The sequence below is a fragment of the Schistocerca nitens genome, chromosome 4 (assembly GCF_023898315.1).
Source record: "Schistocerca nitens isolate TAMUIC-IGC-003100 chromosome 4, iqSchNite1.1, whole genome shotgun sequence".
Lineage (NCBI taxonomy): Eukaryota > Metazoa > Arthropoda > Insecta > Orthoptera > Acrididae > Schistocerca > Schistocerca nitens.
The window spans coordinates 740,971,560-740,995,207 of NC_064617.1; the positions used below are offsets into that span (position 1 = coordinate 740,971,560).

The window sequence follows — 23,648 nt, forward strand, 5'->3', positions numbered from 1 at the left end:
CCCTGTGTGCCTCGGTCGTATGCAGTCCTGATTGTGGCGCTCACCTGCACGGCGCCAAACACGCATACGACCATCATTGGCACCAAGGCAGAAGCGACTCTCATCGCTGAAGACGACACGTCTCCATTCGTCCCTCCATTCACGCCTGTCGCGACACCACTGGAGGCGGGCTGCACGATGTTGGGGCGTGAGCGGAAGACGGCCTAACGGTGTGCGGGACCGTAGCCCAGCTTCATGGAGACGGTTGCGAATGGTCCTCGCCGATACCCCAGGAGCAACAGTGTCCCTAATTTGCTGGGAAGTGGCGGTGCGGTCCCCTACGGCACTGCGTAGGATCCTACGGTCTTGGCGTGCATCCGTGCGTCGCTGCGGTCCGGTCCCAGGTCGACGGGCACGTGCACCTTCCGCCGACCACTGGCGACAACATCGATGTACTGTGGAGACCTCACGCCCCACGTGTTGAGCAATTCGGCGGTACGTCCACCCGGCCTCCCGCATGCCCACTATACGCCCTCGCTCGAAGTCCGTCAACTGCACATACGGTTCACGTCCACGCTGTCGCGGCATGCTACCAGTGTTAAAGACTGCGATGGAGCTCCGTATGCCACGGCAAACTGGCTGACACTGACGGCGGCGGTGTACAAATGCTGCGCAGCTAGCGCCATTCGACGGCCAACACCGCGGTTCCTGGTGTGTCCGCTGTGCCGTGCGTGTGATCATTGCTTGTACAGCCCTCTCGCAGTGTCCGGAGCAAGTATGGTGGGTCTGACACACCAGTGTCAATGTGTTCTTTTTTCCATTTCCAGGAGTGTAGTTTACAAAGCTAATTACATAAATATAGAAGAATTTGAAAATAGTCTTCCTTCAGTTTTTTAACTTCACTGGATCTTATGGATATTTTTAATCAGATCATGAATATTATGTTTTGGTATTCTAAGCCTCCATGATTCTGAATTTGAACCCATTCTGCAGTACAAGATATCATCATGAAGTTGGTGATACTGCTGAATTTTAATCTCCGCTTCACCTTGATACATTGGTTTGGCCACTTTTAGTACTTCATTTGCTTTATGATTTGTTTTGTTATTACATAGAAATCTGTGACTTTGGGACTCTTCATCGACTCCTCTCATAAAATTAATCTTGATCTCATTTTACAGTTGAGGTCTCGGTGCAGACACCTTTTAAATGTTTCACAAGATGTGCCAAAGTATTAGGCACAACATTTGTTTTTCCAGGAATTTAAGAAGAGTATTGTATTTCAAAATCGAATTCTTGAAGGGCGAGGGCCCGTCTAGAAAGCTCCAAACAATCGGAAGTGCTTCGCGCTCAGCTTGCACTTGCTCACGGTGTATTCCCTTTCAACTGGTGACAAAGTACGACTTATGAACGCGATAGTGCGGTATTGCTCCTTGTCATTTTCACTGACTGTTTGATATAAATGTGCTGGAAGTCCAATTCTGTGGTGTTAATATCAAGAGACAGTTGGTTATTAAAATCTGATGTGCACAATAGTAGAGCATCTAAGAGCTGTTTCTTGATATCATCAAATGCTTCCTGTTGAGAAGTCCTCCGTGTCCAAACTGAATTCTTCTTAATTAATTGCAACAAAGGAGGTGAAGACAAGTAATGTCTTTTAAGAAGACCTGATAGTATCCCAAAAAACCGAGAAATGATTGAAATTTTGTTTTCACAGGTTGGTACCGAAAAGTTTTGAACTACTTATAATTTCTTTGCATCTGGCTCAGTTCCCGTTGACGAGATGACATGTCCCAAGAATGATATTTTTTCCTTGCGAATTCCGACTTCTACGGATTCAGTGTGACTGCAACCGATTTAAATGTGTTGAAAACTGTATTTAGATGTCTCTGCTCTCTTCCCACGACGTAGATGCCATCATCGACGTACACTGTTACTTTCTCCAAAAGTTCATCCTCAAGTATCTCATCCAAAGCTCGAACAAGTGCTGCTAGTGAAATGCTTAAACTGAACTCAATCCGTTGGAAATAAAACGACTGGTGCTCTACAAGAATCCAGTGAACTTTTGGCTGACCTCCTCCAGCTCCAGCTGCCAATAACTACTTATCATACCAAACTACTGAGATAAGAAATACCAGCGAACGTCTGCAAAATTTCTTCTATATACTCGGGTTGATCCTGGTAAGACAGAATAAAGTGATTGATAGCTCGATCATCCAAAATAAGGCTGACTGCTCAGACGTTTTTAATAACCGGATGTATTGGATTGCAACATGCTTTGTCTGATCCCTCAGTTACATCGTTTTCTATCGTAATCGTTTTCTATCGTAAGTGTAAGCTCCTTCTCTTCTAGCTAGCAGTACCGAATACGAATTCACTCTGAACGGTTCATGCGGTCGCACCTGAATTTTACATTGACATCCCTTCATTAATCGAGGTTTATTTGAAAATACTTCAGCGTGCATACGTACAGCTTCTTGCAGTTCGTCCCTATATGGTGTGCACAAATTACTCAGATAATCGGTCTCTTACAGAATTTTTAAATTGACTCCACAAATTTCTTCTTCTTTCGCAATGGCCACATTATCCTTTAGATATGCTGGTCAGAAAGGGTCTGAAAAGCCTGTAAGGATGTTGCAGGATAGGTTGTACTGACAAATAAGTGTTAAGAAAAAGATCGATATGTTGCAACGTTTCCAAGGTAGTTAGCACTGAAATTAGCCCATCAGGTTGCTGCAAGCGCAGATTCAATATACAGTTAGTATCAGTTGCTCTCATAGTGTAGATGGTAGAGCACAAGACTGCTCAGCCTTTTTCTTGGGTCCGATTCGTACTACGGTTCCATGTCCAATTTTTGTACCGCTCTCACTTTCGGTTTCAGGAAACCAACCGAAAAACACGTTTTGCGACAGCGTCTCTAGCGGGCTGCTTGAATTAGCGTGCGCAACGGCCTGATTAGCTAATGTCAAGGCTAATTATCTCGGAAACGGCGTGATATATCAGTTATGTCCCAGCACATCGTACCTCGCAACACCCTTACAAGCTTTTCAGACTGTTTCTGACCAGCCTGTGGGTGCTTCTATTCCATCACTTATCTTCTTGTTAAACCTAGCTCATAACCCAGCACACGCTTCTTTTTTATCTCCGACGAAATTAAACTCCATTTCTTCATTCTTATCACAAGTGCTTAAACATCTTCTTCCAAATCCAATCCTATATCTTCTTTCTGTCAGCCGATCATTACCAAAAATCAAATCTGCAGTCAAAGAATCAATAATCAACACACTCATATCAAAGTATCTTGCACCTAAATGAATGCCTGCCCAGTAACAGCACGCTTCTAAGACCAATTGTGGTAGGCCTAACTACATGCACACTATTTACAGGGAAAACAGGTTCCTCTTCTGTTTTGTTAAGCTGTTCATATAAATTCTTGGAGATAGCTGCACCATCGCTTCTAAAATTAAAACTGCTGCAGTTTTCGATCATTTGCACTACGTTCAATCGCTGGAATTAGTCATCTATAGTTGTACAACTTCTCTCAGAAGTTCAGCCTTAATATCTTCGGTATTGCATGTAATCATTTGAGCTCTCGGAGCTCACCCATTAAACTCTTTGCATGTTCCGAATTGGTTATCGTCTGAAATTAACTTTTAAGTTTACCGGCATTCGCTCGTTTTTTCGGTGTCAGTCGTCCATATATTGGGGTGGTGAATGATCCAGAAGTCTTCTATCTTCTATCGCCCTCTGGTTCTGTCTATCAAAATCATTTACCCTCCTCTCGTCATTTTGAAAACGATCATCATTTCACGCGTAATTCGTCGAGTGATCATCTTTCCTCGCATCATTTTATCGTGATCGACCATCATTTTGCTAACTCCACGGAGAGCGCCGAAAATTATCGTGCCACGGTGCGTCGCGTCACTGAAAGTGTTCATTGCGACATCTTTTACCTTCTTCCGCTCATCAGAATGTCCCTTAATTGCCAGTCTCTTCTAAACGATCAACAATTCGTAACAGCTCGTGAAAGTCGACAAGCCTACACAAAACTGTCTTCTTATTTTCCATAGTAAATGCTTTACCAAATTATATCTTTATCGTTGACAGTAACTATTTTGTTCCCAGTGGTTCTGAATTTGCAAAGCTATTACACAAGTCAACATTTAAACGCACGTCTCCAGCATATAACCAAACAAATGAAAAGCTGTATACAGATATGAAGGTCTTTTATGTATTTCATCACATCACTCGCAACTGTCAGAAAATCTTCGAAAGGACCCTTGCAGGCAAATACATAAAGCCAAGTAGCAAAGGCAGCCGGATAAAGATCTTCTGGCTAAAATGAAATTGTCACAAGGGCTTCTGATGAAAGTTACGCATTGACCCTTCTTGGCGATCGTTAATTATGCATTGAAAAGATGAGTAATTTTTTTCTGATGCTTCGTTCTTTCACTCGTGACCAATATTGGCTGTCCTCTAAGTCGACAAATATTAATTTTTTCTGGCGTATTCTGAGTTAGTGCGAAACTACTGGATGCAACTGCTTGTGTGGGGCAAACTCAAAAAAATTTCCTTGACTGAACATGTTACTAACAATGATATTCGTACAACAATTCGCACTATGATTTTCTAGCAATGCAGTAATTTCTTGTCGTATTACGTTCGTACCAAGCTGTGTGTTGCATATCATAATTTCTCACTGTTTCTTCCAGTTCCTGAATTTTTGATCCTAAATGGGTGTACTGTTGTTGCACACTTGATATTACTTTAATAACCGATTCTTAATTTTTTTTGCACACACCTTTACCACTATCTACCTTGTTATTCGTTACTGCACTGTCCAGAAGAGCTTGTTTCCTCCTGTGAGTTTACTTGGATCTGTATTTTAATTTACGTCTGCTTCTATCTGTTGACAATGTATCTTAACCCTGCTCACGAACTCAGATTGTCGCTCTTCAAGCGATTCTGTACATTCCTTCGCAGATTTGGTTAAGCCACTCTGCACCTCATTACGAATGTCTGTTACCTTTTGATCCAACATATTGTTCAATTTTTGACTAAATGCATCAAGTTGTTTGTTCATATTTTGTTCACGATCGTCAAGTCTTCTATTCAAATCCGCGCTCAGTTCTTGCTTCGCATCATCAAGTTTTTTGTTTAAGTCAAACCAATTTTTGATTGTTTACAGCTGTTTTATGATTATTTTCATTTAATTTTGGAATATCCTTTTCGATTATCTGCGCTTAATTTTTTGTAAAAATTACAGTATCCTACGGATCAACACAATTCTTGTCAATTCCTGCCTCACGCGGTTCAACATTTATGTCAAAATTTATTTTTTCGTTTTCGATCGCATCTTCAACTTAACCCAATTCATTAATGAGATGAGTAGCAACACTGTCCTTTCCATTAATTGAATCACCATTCTTGGTTTGACTCACTTTCGTTTTTCAACTATGCATACCGCATACGTAATTTATAAGTAACTGTCCAACGTTGCTTGAAGAATCGAGGCCCTACTGATATTTCCAATTCACTCACCATACTCTGATGCTGGCAATCGGGCTCCGAAGGAGAAGATTGTTACAGGATGCCATGTCCTCACCACCGGTTTCCCTAAATGACATAGCCGATAGATGAGCTCTATTACGACGCACTACAAGAAGTTAATGATATATTTATTTCGTTTACTGACAATTTGAGGAAGCGAATGATGGGTTCGATATATTTATTTCGTTTACTGATAGTTTGAGGAAGCGAATGATGGGTTCGATTAAGAACAGGGACTGTTAGTAGGTCTCAAACCGAAAGGTTTATTACCGAAATCATTACTCATTTCAGACCCTCGGTTTTAGTGATATTGCACATACCACGATACAACATTAATCGTTTCACACTGAAGCCTTAAAGTGAGCAGAACACGATGCGAAAATTCGCAAGTACGTCCGAGCAATTCCATTGTGCGCATCGTCCGAACTCTACTGCCTGTCTAGGACCGCTCAGACTCGACTGCTACTCCAAAAGTGCTCAGGCTCAAATGGCTCAAATGGCTCTGAGCACTATGGGACTTAACAGCTATGGTCATCAGTCCCCTAGAACTTAGAACTACTTAAACCTAACTAACCTAAGGACAGCACACAACACCCAGCCATCACGAGGCAGAGAAAATCCCTGACCCCGCCGGGAATCGAACCCGGGAACACGGGCGTGGGAAGCGAGAACGCTACCGCACGACCACGAGATGCGGGCAAAGTGCTCAGGCCAAGCAACAACAGTCACTAGTACTGAAACATTAATCGTTTCACACTGAAGCCTTAAAGTGAGCAGAACACGATGCGAAAATTCGCAAGTACGTCCGAGCAATTCCATTGTGCGCATCGTCTGAACTCTACTGCCTGTCTAGGACCGCTCAGACTCGACTACTACTCCAAAAGTGCTCAGGCCAAGCAACAACAGTCACTAGTACTGAAAGCATTGTTAGCCGGCAGCAATGACTCTGGAATGCTGGGCTCAGCTAAACCAGCGGTAGTGGCATTAACGTAATACGTGCTCTGCGATGAAGCAGATCGATAATTTACGAGAAAATGTCACGAGGAATGATAAATGTATTGACGCGGGAGGATTTGGATCCTGGAAGACATTTCTATGTTCTTTCCTGAACCTAGATTGCCACAGTCTTTGCTTCTTGAGCATTTCCCGAATTGTTAGTAAACCACGGTGGGTCTTCACCAGCCTTAAGCCTTTTAATTGGCACATACTTCTGCAGAGCGCAATTTGCGATCAAGTTAAAGTTTACCATAGTTCCTCTACATCCATCACATGGGAACTGAATGATGTCCAATTCATTGTCTTAGTAGGAGGCTAACAACTGTATACCTGTTCTTTTGAGGATAAAAACTCTTCTAGCCTTCCTGATGGATTTACTAATTTTAGTAAACATCATCCTTGTCTCTAAGCTGATACTGTCAGTAATGTCAGGCCTCTTTGTAACTACAAGGTCGAAAATATTTATATTACGTATGGGTTGTTGAACTTGTTGCTCAAACTAGTTTTCGAAAATTGTGTTCAGAACAGCTGTGTCGAGGACTTCAGCTTACACAGCCAGTAACCAACAACATAGACAGGTTGTGCACACACAGACCTTGTGGTGGACAGCTCTTGAGACGACAGACAAGGGACAGCCACCCTCCACCATGCTGTAACTGAAGTGACCCCAGAGGTAACTGGTCCCGCGAATCTTTTCTCCTCTGCAGGCCATGTGATCAAAAGTAGTACCTGTAGTATCCTGGCATCCGGACACTTGATTAGGCTGGCGCCTGGGCTACGCTCCAGCAGTTCACTCCGAGTGAGTTTTCTGGGGCCAGCGCCAATTGGGAAAGCATTCCCATAATTAGGATCTCCCTCTGGAACTGCCGCTACTACGACTACTTCGTCCACAGTGACCTTCGCATCCAGAAGCTGGTAGCTGCAGACCTAGACCAGTTGTGGTCTCTACATTGCAAAGACATGTCCTCTGACGCTGTGACGATCAGCTAGGACATTATAATATTCATCTTCGTTTTTCATTGGCAATATGTCGAGCTTAAACGTTTGTGCCTCTCTTCAGGACTTGATTGTGGCATTGTTGGTGTATAGATGATTTTGAAGCTTTCTGTATACTGTGATATTTTCAGGCCTTCAGCTTTCAGATATTATTATTATCCTTTCAGTATTCAAGAAGCGCTTCGCAGAAAGTGGGGAATTCCACGGAGAAGATTGTTCATATGTGTTGCAAAATTTACATTCATTTGACACCTCGGTATTTTTCCTGCGCCCCATTCGGCGGACTTCACAGGGGGCAATGAGGTATTTTTTTTTTCGAGTTATTGTCTCATATATGTGCTCCAACCCTCGAGACAATGTTTTGGCGTGTGTTCTTCCATTTTCAAGTGCAATGACTGTCACGTTGCTTCTGACATGACGTAACTGGTGGAAATCTCTGGCTGAGGTGTCATTACTGCTCCAGCAGATGCAATGTACCGACGAACTCTTGATTTAGTGGCTGGTGGCCATCTCCGCTTGCCTCCAGAGCTCTCCAACTACTACTGGATCGACTCCACAGTCAAGGGCTTCTGGACGGCGCTCCCGCTGTTCCAGTAGTTCAAAAAAATGTGAAATCTTATGGGACTAACTGTTAAGGTCATCAGTCCCTAAGCCTACACACTATTTAACCTAAATTATCCTAATGACAAACACACACACCCATGCCCGAGGGAGGACTCGAACCTCCGCCGGGACCAGCCGCACAGTCCATGACTGCAGCGCCTGAGACCTCTCGTCTAATCCCGCGCGGCTCCAGTAGTTCAACAAGAAGCTTGAGCGATGGGTGAACTACATGAAAAGCATGGAACTGCTCTTCCTAGCCCGTGGCATCACAGGTGATACCCAGCAGTGCGCCTTCTTTGTGGCAAATATGGGCCCAGACATTTACCACCTTCTGCAACAACTTAAACTGAAATTTGAATCCCACTCTCCGCCCTGTCACAGCTTGAAGTGAAGTTTGTTAGAATACTTTGACTATGAGGTGGATGTGGCAGCTGCCCACCACAAGTTTTTCAGACACCATAAACTTAATGGACAGTCTTACCGTGAATGGATCACCCATCTCTTGGGTTTATCTCGTGTCTGCCATATCCAGTGTAGTAATCCAAAGTGTAAATAACGACACGCGACTTCCTTGTTCTGGAACATAAATCTCTTGCATCTCCCCAACAGAGAAGTGTGCACAGATCTCCTTAAATTGAAGGACCCTTCCTTAGAAACAGGTCTCCCCATTATTGAAGCTTTTGATGAGTCTCTCAGATTGTCAGCCACTCTGCAGCGCCCATCGCAAGTGTTAACCGACCAACCAACATGCTGTCTTCAGCCCTAGTCACGACCCCCACCCAGGCCGGACTCTCACAATGCAGGCAAAGACATAGCAACCAGACACCGCACTCAACAGCTACCTTCCAGCAACCAGTATTTTACGAGGGTACCCCTGCGAGAGTCACTAGAATTGATTAGTCAGAAGTTTGACGAGAAGACCGCTGAACTTTTTAGGCGTGTCTTGACTTCCACGTATTTTCTTTTTAATGGAGAATACTACGAACAAACGGAGGGAGTGGCCATGGGTAGCCCACTCTCACCGGTGGTAGCGAATTTGTACATGGAGAACTTCGAGGAGGAAGCCCTGTCGTCATCCGTATGGAAACCTACTTGCTTTTTCCGTTACGTGGACGACACGTTCGTCATCTGGCCACATGGTATGGATAAACTCCTTGACTTCCTTACACATCTAAACTCCATACACCCCAACATCAAATTCACTATGGAGACTGAAAAGGAGGGTAAATTACCTTTCCTTGACGTCTTGGTCAAGAGAAGGTCTGACGGCACCCTAGGTCATGGGGTGTATCGGAAGACAACGCACACTGATCTGTATTTGCACGCATACAGCTGCCACCACCCTTCACAGAGGAATGGGGTACTTAAAACTCTAGTACATAGGGCGCGCACTATCTCTGACGCAGAGAGTCTACCCCAGGAATTGGAACATCTGAGAACTGTATTTCGAAAAAATGTGTACTCAGAGTGGCAGATTCAACGTGCTCTCCGTCCAACCACTGCAGCACAACCTGTTGAGATGGATGAAGTCACGAGGGAGGAGGTAGGCACTGCATTTATTCCATACACAGGCGCACTCTCGGGGAAAATCGCCCGCATTCTGAAGAAACACCGCGTCGGAACTGTGTTTTGTCCTCCAAATGAAACTCGTGCACTGGTGGGGAGCGCCAAAGATGACCTCGGTTTGAGGAAGGCCGGCGTGTACCAGATTCCGTGTCAATGTGGCAAGTCGTATATTGGTCAGACGATGCGTACCGTCGAGGATCGATGCCGTGAACACCAGAGGCACACTCGACTGATGTATCCGAGCAAGTCGGCGGTCGCTGAACATTGCTTGTCGGAAAATCACGCCATGGAGTATGACCGCACGAGGATTCTGGTACAGACGTCGAGATACTGGGACAGAGTTGTTAGAGAGGCCATCGAAATTCGCACCAATGACGACCTCATAAACCGTGACTGTGGCTATAATCTTAGCAAGGCTTGGGAACCAGCGATTGGGTTAATCAAGAGTAAATCGAGCAAACGTATAGTTGTGACGACCACGGCGGACAGAGCCATCACACCGACGTCATCTCAGACGCCGTTGCAATCTGTTCCACCGCGCGACCGTGGCGCGGGGCGCGGACGGCGGAGTGAGCGCGCCGCGGGCGGAGAGTATTTAAATCGGCCGCCGCCGCGACCGAACCCAGTTCCCTCTGAGCAGCCATAGCGTACGGATCTCCGTACCGGCACGTTCACAGGAGCTCAGTCCGTCAGTTCACCTGATGATGGCGACATGTATGATCGCCGAAATATTGTGCCCGTCGGACACTATAGACCGGCAGCACACCCGTGGATATTTGGAGTATTTTATTATTCACCAGAGGAACCTGTGCCACTACTGATGCCCTCAGCATGCCTCCAGTGGGAAATCCGCACGTATGACCAAACAGCACCCAAAATGAATGTCAAATGTGCATGTATGGATGCAGGAATAGACGACAGTGCAGACCTGTACCCAGATGTATCCTACATTCCATCTGGGCTTCCCCACTCAGAGGAATCTCTATCACTCATGGTAGCCATCAACAATGTGCCCATCGAACTGCAGATAGACATGGGGTGCTCCACAACCATCATGGACTGACAATCTTATTATTGTGGTGGGTCCCCTCCAATTCAGGCTTTTGACACTCTGCTGCATAGTTTCTAGCCCAAGTTCAGTACAGTTCAAATGCCCTCTCAACTGCCTTCTCAGCCAGGATTTTGGTTGTCAACACTCATGGAGCTATCAGTCTTCTGAGCCTGTATCTGTTCAACGCTCTTGGCTTAGAAATCTATGACTCCATCCCCACTGTCAAGTTGCTGGGCGCCAGCCCCTACCTAAAAGACCTCTTATCCAAGTTCAGATGAGAGTTCACACAAACTTCCTCAGGTGTCAAAAAGATTTCGAGGCACATGCTGCTCTTCTCTTGCAACACCACAGTTCTTCAAAGCCAGAAATGTTCCCTTTGTGCTCAGAGGAAGGCTTCAGCTGGAGCTACAGCGGTTGCAGGGTGAGGATATTCTCACTCCTGTTTCCAAAAGCCAATCTTAGACGACATTCTCATCACTTGCAAAACACACAGGACTTTACTAACAAAGAGCACACACTGTTCACGGTCCTCCAATGGGTCAACCTCAAATGCAATAAAAAAGACAAGTGTTGTTTTTTGTTCATAAAGTGGAATTCTTCAGTCACATTTTTAGTGTATCAGGCATCCACTGTACACCACTGTATACTGAGGTGGCGAAAAAACTTCTCGCCCCCGTCAACACCAACCAGCTGAAATCAGAGTTGGGATAGCTCAGTTACTACCACAAATTTATTTTGCATCCAGCAGCCAGTGCAGAACTCTTACAGGACCTCTTGTGAAAAAGTTTCGCTGGCAATAGGACTAGATATATGATAAACCATCCCAGGACTTGAAACAGACCCTTCTCCACCCCAAATGCCTCATGGCATAAGACCCCACGATGCCCCTAATCCTATTTGACTATGGGTTGGAGGGCAGTCCTTTCACATATGAATGATGGAGTGGCGCAATCAATTACATTTGTGTCTAAGACACTCTCCTCTGTGTAGTGTAGCTACAATCAGGTAGAAGAAAAGCATTAGCAACCATATTTTGCCTACAATATTTCATTAACTATGTTCACAGCAGCCATTTATGCTGTTCCTGTACCACAGGCCCTTGTGTCCCTTTTGAGATGTTTATGAATAATGCGTGTGAAGTGTGTATAAAAATATTGAATAAAACATTTATATCTTTGTTTAACTACAGAAGATGGAAAAGATAACTTATTACTCGCTCTTCTGTTGTTTCTGATTCACATGTTACTATTGTTATATATTGTGTGTAGCGTTGAACGCCAGCAGATGTTCTTTTTGTTCTTTCGACTAGACAATAAAAAAGGTGTGTATCAGCTTATTGATGGAAATATATATGCAAAAATGAGTTCATAGTATCATTTCACGAACATGCCAGCCACTAATCGCAAAGTTTTAATTGAAAAGAGAGAATAATTAGTATTTTTCAGCTATCAAGAAGACGAAAGCAGTGATCGCTGACTGGGAACAATTGGCCGCCATTACGCGGCGGACTTAATATTAACTTTTCTTACAGCTTTCCGCAAGAGCAGAAGTGATAAAATAATTTTGAAACATTATTTAATGTAAATCTGAATAGTACCATGAGTTAATGTGCGAGAGTTCAAATACTTTCAGAGATACCATTTGTCGTAGATCTGTGAACTTTGGCCTTGACTGTATTTAGATGAAAACCCGTAATGATAATCTTGTAGGGAACCTGGCGCTCATTTAAATTGAAAATAAACATTTATTTTGGCCTCCTATAAGACATTTTGCTTCTAACGGTCTCACCTACATAAATAAAATAATTAATGCTAACCTCTTATCTTACGTAGTGTCAAAAAGCATAAAACCAATATACACTCCTGGAAATGGAAAAAAGAACACATTGACACCGATGTGTCAGACCCACCATACTTGCTCCGGACACTGCGAGAGGGCTGTACAAGCAATGATCACACGCACGGCACAGCGGACACACCAGGAACCGCGGTGTTGGCCGTCGAATGGCGCTAGCTGCGCAGCATTTGTGCACCGCCGCCGTCAGTGTCAGACAGTTTGCCGTGGCATACGGAGCTCCATCGCAGTCTTTAACACTGGTAGCATGCCGCGACAGCGTGGACGTGAACCGTATGTGCAGTTGACGGACTTTGAGCGAGGGCGTATAGTGGGCATGCGGGAGGCCGGGTGGACGTACCGCCGAATTGCTCAACACGTGGGGCGTGAGGTCTCCACAGTACATCGATGTTGTCGCCAGTGGTCGGCGGAAGGTGCACGTGCCCGTCGACCTGGGACCGGACCGCAGCGACGCACGGATGCACGCCAAGACCGTAGGATCCTACGCAGTGCCGTAGGGGACCGCACCGCCACTTCCCAGCAAATTAGGGACACTGTTGCTCCTGGGGTATCGGCGAGGACCATTCGCAACCGTCTCCATGAAGCTGGGCTACGGTCCCGCACACCGTTAGGCCGTCTTCCGCTCACGCCCCAACATCGTGCAGCCCGCCTCCAGTGGTGTCGCGACAGGCGTGAATGGAGGGACGAATGGAGACGTGTCGTCTTCAGCGATGAGAGTCGCTTCTGCCTTGGTGCCAATGATGGTCGTATGCGTGTTTGGCGCCGTGCAGGTGAGCGCCACAATCAGGACTGCATACGACCGAGGCACACAGGGCCAACACCCGGCATCATGGTGTGGGGAGCGATCTCCTACACTGGCCGTACACCACTGGTGATCTTCGAGGGGACACTGAATAGTGCACGGTACATCCAAACCGTCATCGAACCCATCGTTCTACCATTCCTAGACCGGCAAGGGAACTTGCTGTTCCAACAGGACAATGCACGTCCGCATGTATCCCGTGCCACCCAACGTGCTCTAGAAGGTGTAAGTCAACTACCCTGGCCAGCAAGATCTCCGGATCTGTCCCCCATTGAGCATGTTTGGGACTGGATGAAGCGTCGTCTCACGCGGTCTGCACGTCCAGCACGAACGCTGGTCCAACTGAGGCGCCAGGTGGAAATGGCATGGCAAGCCGTTCCACAGGACTACATCCAGCATCTCTACGATCGTCTCCATGGGAGAATAGCAGCCTGCATTGCTGCGAAAGGTGGATATACACTGTACTAGTGCCGACATTGTGCATGCTCTGTTGCCTGTGTCTATGTGCCTGTGGTTCTGTCAGTGTGATCATGTGATGTATCTGACCCCAGGAATGTGTCAATAAAGTTTCCCCTTTCTGGGACAATGAATTCACGGTGTTCTTATTTCAATTTCCAGGAGTGTAGAATATTAAAAGAGAACCGTTAGATCCTTACTCCCTCTTATCGAAGGATCTGTAAATGTTCTGATCAAAACAACATCTGCCTTCAGTGTTAGGCACTGTTTCTTTCACATTATAACATTCGGTACCATTCAACAGCCTGACATCCTAATTCTGATGCTGCCTTCGCCCCCCCCCCCCCCCCCTGCCCCTTACAACAACCTCTTGGCCAGGACCCTGCCTTTGACACAGGTCCCAAAGTCTGCTTCCACCTGGATGCCGTTGCCAAGGCAGCCATGGCCAACCTTCCATTGGCCACTAACCTCACTGCATGCCACACTGTTGAGGACCCAGTGCCCTGTGAGATGCTGCCTGATGCAATGTGATTGACTGCCAGACCACAATCAACAGAGACACCCAGAAGTCCAGGCTTACTGACGTCACCGAAACGAGCTCTCCGTCTTCAGTAATGTTCTGCTGCTCCAAGAGGATGACAGCCACAGCAGGGTTGTGGTCCCAGCGTCCCTCCAGCAGTGCATCAACGTGCAAACGTTGGGCACTGGGGCATTGTGCTCACCCAATGCCTGGCCTGCCAACATCTCCACTGGCAGGGCATGAACGTGATGATAGCCCACATTGTTACTTTCTGCCCCACCTGCCAGAACAAGCAGGCCTGACACTTCTGCTCCCTTGTCCTGACAACACCTGGATTTTGTGGGTCTCTTCCTGGAGTACTCATTCCAAAGGATCACAAATGCCGGCAGCGCTTTCCCTTATGTCTCATCACATCCACCACATCCTCAGAGAAGGCCATTAAAATCCTGTCCTGTATTTTTTCAGTTGACAGACTCCAGAAATTATTGTCGTGGCTGAGAGTTCTCAATTCACTTCCATAGAATTCTCTGCTTTCTTCGAAGCAAATGGCAAGGACTGACACATACTGTGCCCTTCCACCCTGCTTATAGTGTCTAGTGAACCACTTCATTCATACACTTAAATCTCAGCCTTCAAGCTCCACTGGCATCATCGTTTGGACAAGGCTTTTATACCCTTTCTGGCTTGTTACCATCCCACTCCCCAGGACAGTTCAACCCCAGCAAAAAGCTCCCTGGGTGACCACATAAATCGCCATTATTCATCATCCATCCCACCAGCGCCCCACTCCTCTCAGCACGCCAGTCGCCACCACTTCTCTCTCCATGGTCATGTGTAGGCTCTTCTCTTCACTAGAAGCTGCCAGCATTGGTTTCCTGCAGTTGTTTCCAATCTTCTGCACTGTGCCATAGTAGAAGTGATGCTTCAAGACAGCACAGTGTTCATAAGTACATTAACCAATTTTGGCCTCGCTGTGGTTCTCTTCCTGGGTCCAATATACCATTATTTTTCGTTCCAAAGGTGAAGTCTTCCCCGATGCCCATCCCGGTCACCACTGTCCAATCTCAGATATAGCCTGCCGCTGGTTCCCTGGAGGAGCCTCCAGCTGCTTCACAGCTCTCTCTCTTTCTGTCCAGGATATGCATCAGTTTTGATTTCCCTCTGAAGTGTATTCTATTTAAGTTGGTAATTAACCACTTTACAGAACTGTTGTTCATGAAACACAGAAGTACTGCCAATTTATAAAATTCTGGTTGAACTGTATCTGAATTCCTATTCCTAAAAGAACACCCTAGGTGACATTTTGTGCATTATGTAAACACTAAACTGTCACTAATAAGACTAAATGGGCAAGTGTCTGCCTACAAATCTAAAAGTCTGTCTTCCAATTCCATTTTCTCCACGACCTTTTTCTATCCTTTATCACATATCTGGCAATAATTTGTTACTGTGAAAAATGACAAGTTACACCATAGCTTGGAGTCAACATTAAACAGTAGATCGCCCTACAACTGGCTGAATAAGTTCATTTGAAGGTCAGAGGAAGTCAACAGCATTCCAAATGGCTCCATGTTAGGTGAAGTATTGTGTGTCATAGTGTATTGATCAAAAAGTGATAATGGTGTAAATTCAGGTTTGTATTAATAAGACAATGGAAGTAGATTTTCACTAGTTGTCCTCAGTTAAAATTCATAGATTTTTCTTAAACCACTTACAGCTGTTATGATCTTTATTTCTTTTTTTAACCCAAGTCAACATAAAACTGTATGTAACCCTTTAAGAGAGTTTGAGAGTCGAATTTTATTTTTGCTATATGTTTTTCTCATTTTTATTTCTGAATACTCGAGTAAAAATATAGCAAAGTTAAATGACTATACAGGGTGATTTTTTCCACTGTGAACAAACTCAAGTGGTTGATCAATGAAAGAATACAGAACAAAAAAAGGTCTAATGAACTTATGTCCGGAAATGCATGGTTTCTGTGCCAGAGACTATTTATTCAATCATACATTGCCACAGAGACTATGGTCTAGTATGTGCTGTTCCATGCAGCCACAGTTATGGTATGTGTTGGAAATGGTTTCCATGTGCCTCAAAGCATGCATGTACGCATCATAGTATGTTCTGTCTCACACGTCATTGGCCAAGCTGCACCCAAATAGTGTCAAAGGCAGCATGAATACACTGCTCCAGTGTCTCCACATCTGGAATGGGCTCTGCGTATGCAATACCTTTGAGATTACCAGTAACCAGAAACCACATGGGTTGAGATCCATTGAACAAACTGGTCAGCCAACTGTGCGTCTGATTCATTGACCAGGGAAGGCACGACTGAAATGCATCCGGATGTTAATGGCAAAGTGAGCTGGAGCACCATCATGTAGCAGCCACATAACCCTTCGGATCAGCAATGGCACTTCTTCCATCAGAGGAGGCAAAGTTACCCACAAGGAAAGCTGATAGTTTCAGCATGTTGGGCGATGAGGACGAAAGACTGGACCCAAAATATGGTTGCCAGTTATCCTGGCCCATACAGTCCGACTGCACTGATGCTGATGATTTGTTGTCACTGTACCATGGTGGTTCTGTGTACTATCCCATAGATGACTGTAATGAAAGTTGTAGATACCACTCCACGTAAGGATGACATAGCCTGTGAATAGGATGGATGACACACATCCTGGATTCATGGTTGCCTGGTGAAGAAACCAGTGACAAAACTGCTTCCATTGTGGAACGTATGTCGCAAATAAGCCCTGAACATGCTATAAGTGTAAGGGTAGTAACAATTGTCATGGAGAATGTTCCACATGGTTGTGCGGCTTTACCTGTACTGGCAGACCAAATGCCTGGTACTGACATGGCAGTCACCTTCCATAGTGTTAATCACACTTTCTTCCAAGTCCTGTGTCTGAACATTTCAGATACATCCTTCATGATTTCCTGCTTCCTGAAACGACCATTTCTCAGAAAAATGTCGAAATGCTGTTCCAAACATTGAATATTGTGGTTGTTGTCAGCAGGGATAGGTCTTCTGATACAACCTGGCTGCCCACCACAAATTCCCATTTGCCTTTCCATATGTAAACACCATATCAGGAAGCTCTCTGTTCAAATATGGAGCCATTGTGTACAACACTGAATCACATTCACTACAAGGTGAGTCAGTAAGAGAAGTGAATCAGATGCAACATTACCAATTAATATGGCAGGAGAGGACTCTATGGCGTGACATATAAGGAACAGTACCACACTCTAGGAGGAAACCATATTTACTGCAACTGTGGCTGTGTGGTACAGTGTGTATCAGACCACAGTCTCTGTAACAAAGTGTGATTGAATAAATGGTGCCTAGCAAGCAAATCACGCATTTACGGTCATAAGTTCATTAGATCTTGTTTGTTCTATGTCCTCTCATCATTATCCATATCCTCTGATCAGTCTCCAGAGTTTGTAAATGGTGGAAAACATCACCTTTATATTTCACATCGAGTATATGTTTTATACCTTTTTCATGATTTTCCTGTTGACAGAGAATTAAAATTCTAACAGAAACAATGTGTCACTAATGCATGTTGTTCTAAGCATCTTTTTCTCTAATTCTCTTACCACTGCTTAAAGTCTCCCCTTTTTTCCTTTTTTCCCTCCCACATCCTCAGGGTGTGTTAATTTTCATATCTGATACAAATTAGATAACTAAAGGAGCAGACAGACAATCACAAAAGTTTCAGTTATAATTTGAGGCCAGTATTATGACATATTTAGTCCATTTGGCAGTGTTCAAGTACAACGTTTCTAACTTTATGTAAATGTCTGGAAATGTATATATCTGAATACATAGGTAGAATATAAACAGAGGTGTAAATGAAATAAATAAATGATGAAAATTAAAAGAAAATAATATTTGATTTGCAGTGATCAGGTACACTGTCTTGTGTGTGGGGTTACGAAATTTCATTTCATTGGTTTTTAAGAAAACTCTGCTCTTTTCTTAATTATTTATTGTTTTGCAGTGGTCTGTGATATTTGTGTCATACTGGATTGCACTCAAGTATGCTGACATTAATACACTACACTACCGTTATTTCATAAAATAAATATATTTTTCATAATATCATGGACTCACTGGTGTACAGGTCTAATTTGAGATTTCATTGTTGTAGTGAACTGATTCATCCTTTATTCATTATCAAATTGTTTCATAAATTCCATAATGAATGGGAGCCTTCATGAAGATGCCATTGTAGGTTATTTCTGTATGATACACTAACAACCAATAACAAATAGTGGTAATCTACTGACTTTGTTATCTTTTTTGGAATTACTTCTATACAATTTTTTCAGTGAACTATAAATCAAGATGTTATGTCTAGCTACAAAACAACTGCACCTTTGAAAACAGCCACTGCATATCCTCTTATGTTATTAACTTCTCTTTTACCTGTTGTTTCATACTAAACAAAATGTTATGTTTTCGAATACAGTATGAGCTCCATGCATACTAGAAAAAGGAGAACTTTTTTTTAATGTGGACATTTGTGTTAAACTACTTTTTCATTCCACAGTCAAACGGTTCTTTAAAAATCTAAAGAAGTACAGACTGTTTGTGCAACATACTTCAGCAGAGTAAATTATGAAAGAGAAGAAGAATGTGTAGACCATTACACAATTAACTTCTATGTTCAACATTGCACAGAAGACCTGAATAAATCTATCAGTCTACAGCAGAGTGTGATCTTTTTTGATTTTTATTGCCAGATTAAAACTGTGTGCCACACTAGGAAGACAGGAGAGAGATACTGGCAGAACGAAAGATGTGAGTCATGCCTGAGTAGTTTATTTGGTAAAATCATTGCCCACAAAAGGCAGGGTTTCTGATTCATGTACAAATCCAGCACACAGTTTTAATCTGTCAGGAAATTTTACTGTACAGAATTATGTATTTCTGTTGTTATTCACTTATGTTAATGCAATAATACAATCACAATTGAATGGATTATTATGGGTAATATTGTTAGCGCCTTATAATGTCAGTAATATTTGAAACTTGTTATATTTATTGAATTTACTGTTTTCTGGTTTGGTGAGAGATCTGTCCATAGAAAAATTTATTGCATTGCTAAAACAAAAACTAAATTTTTTGTAAAGTTATGTTTCTTCTTGTTTTTTTATCTGAAGGCTTGAGGAAGAATATAATATAGTTAAATGGTGAACTATATTTAGCACATTAAGTAAATATTTTGCAACAAGCATTTCTTTCTCAACTTTACACAAACAGTTGGTATGCCACTTAAATATTAGGAGATATTTTCTTTTGGCATGTTGGATTAGAAGTCACACTACAAAGTGTGAATTTTTTTAAATCTGTTGTAAAAAAAGTGTGGAAAATAAGGACCTCAGGGAGCAAAACAGAAAAACCTGATACAAAAATACATAGAAATGGTGTTTATAAAATCATGAATGTATAATAATGAATTTACATAACAATATAAACACAAATATACAGTATAAAATATCAAATGTACACAACTAACTACATCAGATATATTTAATAAATAAATTAAAATGCACATTAAGATCACTGTATACTATATATAACAACTTATATTTTCTGCTAAGAGTAATGTTTATACTGCAACAAATATTAAACTCAGACTGTAACATTTTATGGACTGAGACTCTATGACATTTAGATTTCTAAATTGGACAGTTTTAATTTCCACTTTCTCTACTAAATTTTTTTACCCCTAGTGCTTAGAGTTTACTGATAAACATGTTTAGCTGCAGTGAGTAGTTTCATTCTAATATTTGATGTTCTTCTGAATTATTTCCTGCTTTCTAAAAATTCTTTCACAGCATATTTTGATAAATTTATTGGTGAACATCATAAAGTTTACTCATTTACTCAGGCCCTTGTTATTGCCAATTTTGCTCCAGAGAAATATTTGTATACTTTTGCTCATTTTGAATACCATGACAGAAGACATTCTTCATTATATACAGTATAGAGTAAATAGCAGTTACAGAGGTAAGTAAGGATATGTGTTGTGTTTCTTCTATTATTCATCATTCAAGGAGATAAAACTATATATGCTGAATATTTAATACTCTGTAATTGTCTGTCCCATGTTACAGGAGGAACTTATGTTGGCTTGGTTTAACAAAGTATTTTGAAACAGGACAGATACCGCAAAAACTATTACAAGTGTCGGTTGTTTTGACTAGATTTGAACAGCAGCTACTTTCACGATAGTGTTACGTTGATTGGAGACAATGCAGTTTGTGATAGATACCTCGCTTTGCCAAAAGCTCGGCATGCTTTCCAATTTCCGCTATTTTTCCGTTGCTGATGACACATATAAGATCTGCGTCTTGAATTGTTGACAATCGATGTGCGATGGTAATGCAAGTTCGACCCTCTTTTGCCTTATCCAGAGCTTCTTGCACTATCTAAAAGAATGAAAAAAGAAATCAAAAATGAACAAAGGAAAATTAGGGCTTAACGTTCTATCAACAACAGATCATTAGAGCGAGAGAGAGAGAGAGAGAGAGAGAGAGAGAGAGAGAAGCTCGGATTAGGCAAGGATGGGAAAGGAAATCGGCCGTACCCTATCAGAGGAAAAATTTCAGCATTTGCCTTAAGTGATATAGGCCAACCGCGGAAAACAGAAACCTGAATGACCGTACGGACATTTGAAACGTTGTCCATACAAATTAAAAAAAAAAAAAAAAGTTTAGTGTTAGTTATGACTGCCACTTTACACTCGTTTCAATTTCTGAGCTCTTATTTATTTTTGACTGTATCCTTAGAAAGAAAGATAGATTGACTCCTATCGTAGTTTCCCTGTAACAACCTAAAACAGACAGGGCTCGCAATATTGTTGATTTTGAAGCGTGTAGCGAACATTTTTGGAAGCACTGAAGCAGTCCGAATAGCTGCTTTGGTAACTGCAGTAGGATATTACTACTATCTTTGAAGGGGAGAAATAGTCACGCTTATTTACAAAGGAGGAATAGGCGAGTCCGCAAAATTACAATCCGAGCTGGGAGTGGAAAACGTTCTGTAAAAAGATATAATGAATAGTCGAAATTAGCCCACTCTTTAGTACGGAATCTGCACTTGAAGGAACTCAAATATACAGGCTGTATGATAACTAATAACGAAAATTGACATCGTAAAAGCATACGATAATAGAAACAATCCGAGCTGGGAGTGGAAAACGTTCTGTAAAAAGATATAATGAATAGTCGAAATTAGCCCACCCTTTAGTACGGAATCTGCACTTGAAGGAACTCAAATATACAGGCTGTATGATAACTAATAACGAAAATTGACATCGTAAAAGCATACGATAATAGAAACAAAATTGTTCCAGTAGACACGGGTCTCCAAACAGGATGTCTACGACATAATAGCGAAATAGTAAATGTGTGGTTACGAAGCGCTCCTGACATAAGTATCAAATATCGTCGTAGTAAGTAGAAACGTACATATTTTAAATGTAAGTTTCGATGTAGTCTCCATCTTGTTGGGCTCAAATTTCACCTGCGGCACGTGTTTGGGGAATGTGTTAGATGCATGACGGGGCACCAGCACATTTTGGTGCTAATGTAACACAACATCTGCTGGAACAAAGTTGCTTCTTGTCAACGTAGATGTGGGTGAAATTTGAGCTCAGCGGTGACTTGTAGGAAAATTTACTTTTCAAATAAATTCGTACTAACAAGAGGAAGGCCTCAGTCACGACCAACCGACTCGGCTCTTATTTGTCGTGTTGCTTGTGTACAACCTAAAATGGAAGACTACGACATTTTGCTTTAGTACAACCCCCCCCCCCCCCCCAAACTCCGGTTTTGTGATAACTGTCCCTAAAATTCATCGCACACAGTTTGTGGGATCGATACATAACTGAAAACTGAGCATTTTTCATCATGATGTACAGGGGTCCTAAAATGCATATTTTCCTAGAAATAGAAGAAAGAATCTTTTACGACTGCCTCTCATGTACCTATAAAATAAACGCTGGTCAACAAAAGCGTTGCTGGTGTTGCGACCAACGCATCTGACTGCTGATGAGAACCTGCCTTCGGTTCCCAAAATGTATTCTGTAGGTTTCTTTGTGTTTTTTCATATTAAAAGTGTTAGGAATAAGTAAGTAAATGAATAAGGAATGATAACAAGAAATGCAAATATATTTCTCAAAAAACTTGGATTAGTAAAGTGTTAAAATTTTAATCCTGGTGGCTTTGAAATGGCTCTACCCCTCTGTTACATGTCCTCACTTTCCTCTGAACAGGCATGTGGATGATACTTTTCATAGAAACATTCGGAAGAAATATACACGCTGTACCAAGAACATCTTACGAATGCTACATAGTGCACATCGTTCCTTTCGAAGATTTGGCAGAAAACAGAATCGTTTTTACATTTAAAAATATTTGTTTTGAGGGAAGCTATTTCGTTGTATAGTGCGCATTGTGATAACATCACTTCGCTGTATATAAGTATCGAGCGGTCGGCTGTGTGTGGTCCTCACTCGTGACAAATTTGCAGCGGTACTACTTCGAAATGTTTTCATATAGCGATGCTTAAAATATTAGTTTTTATAAATCCAAGTCGTCTGAGATATTTGTCTACTTCGTTATTATTCCTTATTGAATTGCTTACCTTACCACTCCTCCTATTTGTGACAATTTTGACATGAAAAAAAAAAAAAACTCTGCAAAATGCATTTGACAATCGAACACAGACAAGTACTCGTATTTTGCTCCCCGGCGAGATGTCGTTGTCGCTACGCCAACGGCGTTTTCGATAAACACCATTTGCCTTAATGTGACTGACAAGCGTCAGCCGTAAAACTTTTTTTCCCTGGATTTCTGGACCGATGACCTAGCTGTTTGGTCTCCTCCCCCACACCAACCAACCAACCTCGATTTCTAGAAAAATATGCGTATTGTGGACCCAATATATTACCAAAAATGCTCAGTTTTCAACGTATCATTCCCGTCAGTTTTGAGCCGATCTTTGGGGGTTGTTTCCGCAAAACGGGAAGAGGGGGTATGAAGCCAAATTATCTTAGTCTTTCGTCTCAGGTTGTTCATAAGCGACCCGCAAAATGTGAGCCTAATCGGTTGGCCGTGTTTGAGGCCTTCCGCTGGTACGTGTGAGAACAGAAAGAAAGCCGGAAGTCGGCGTGTCGACTCGCCGCGCTGTCTAGCCCAGCTATATGCGTCTGCGGGTGCACACAGACAACGCTGTTAGCTGTTAGTGACGG

The 23,648-nt window shown here is 42.8% G+C and overlaps 1 protein-coding gene across 2 annotated transcripts in view; it reads right to left on the minus strand.

Annotated features, from left to right (window-relative positions):
- Positions 1-19,921: 19,921 nt before the first annotated feature.
- The window catches only part of LOC126252982 (ATP-dependent translocase ABCB1-like), a 251,623-nt gene continuing 247,896 nt past the window's right edge, over positions 19,922-23,648 (minus strand). For both annotated transcript variants that reach the window (XM_049954010.1, XM_049954009.1), the window contains one exon: positions 19,922-20,823. In XM_049954010.1, the coding sequence (XP_049809967.1) occupies positions 20,629-20,823 (195 nt within the window). In that variant the 3' untranslated portion in view covers positions 19,922-20,628. The remainder of the gene's footprint in view (positions 20,824-23,648) is intronic.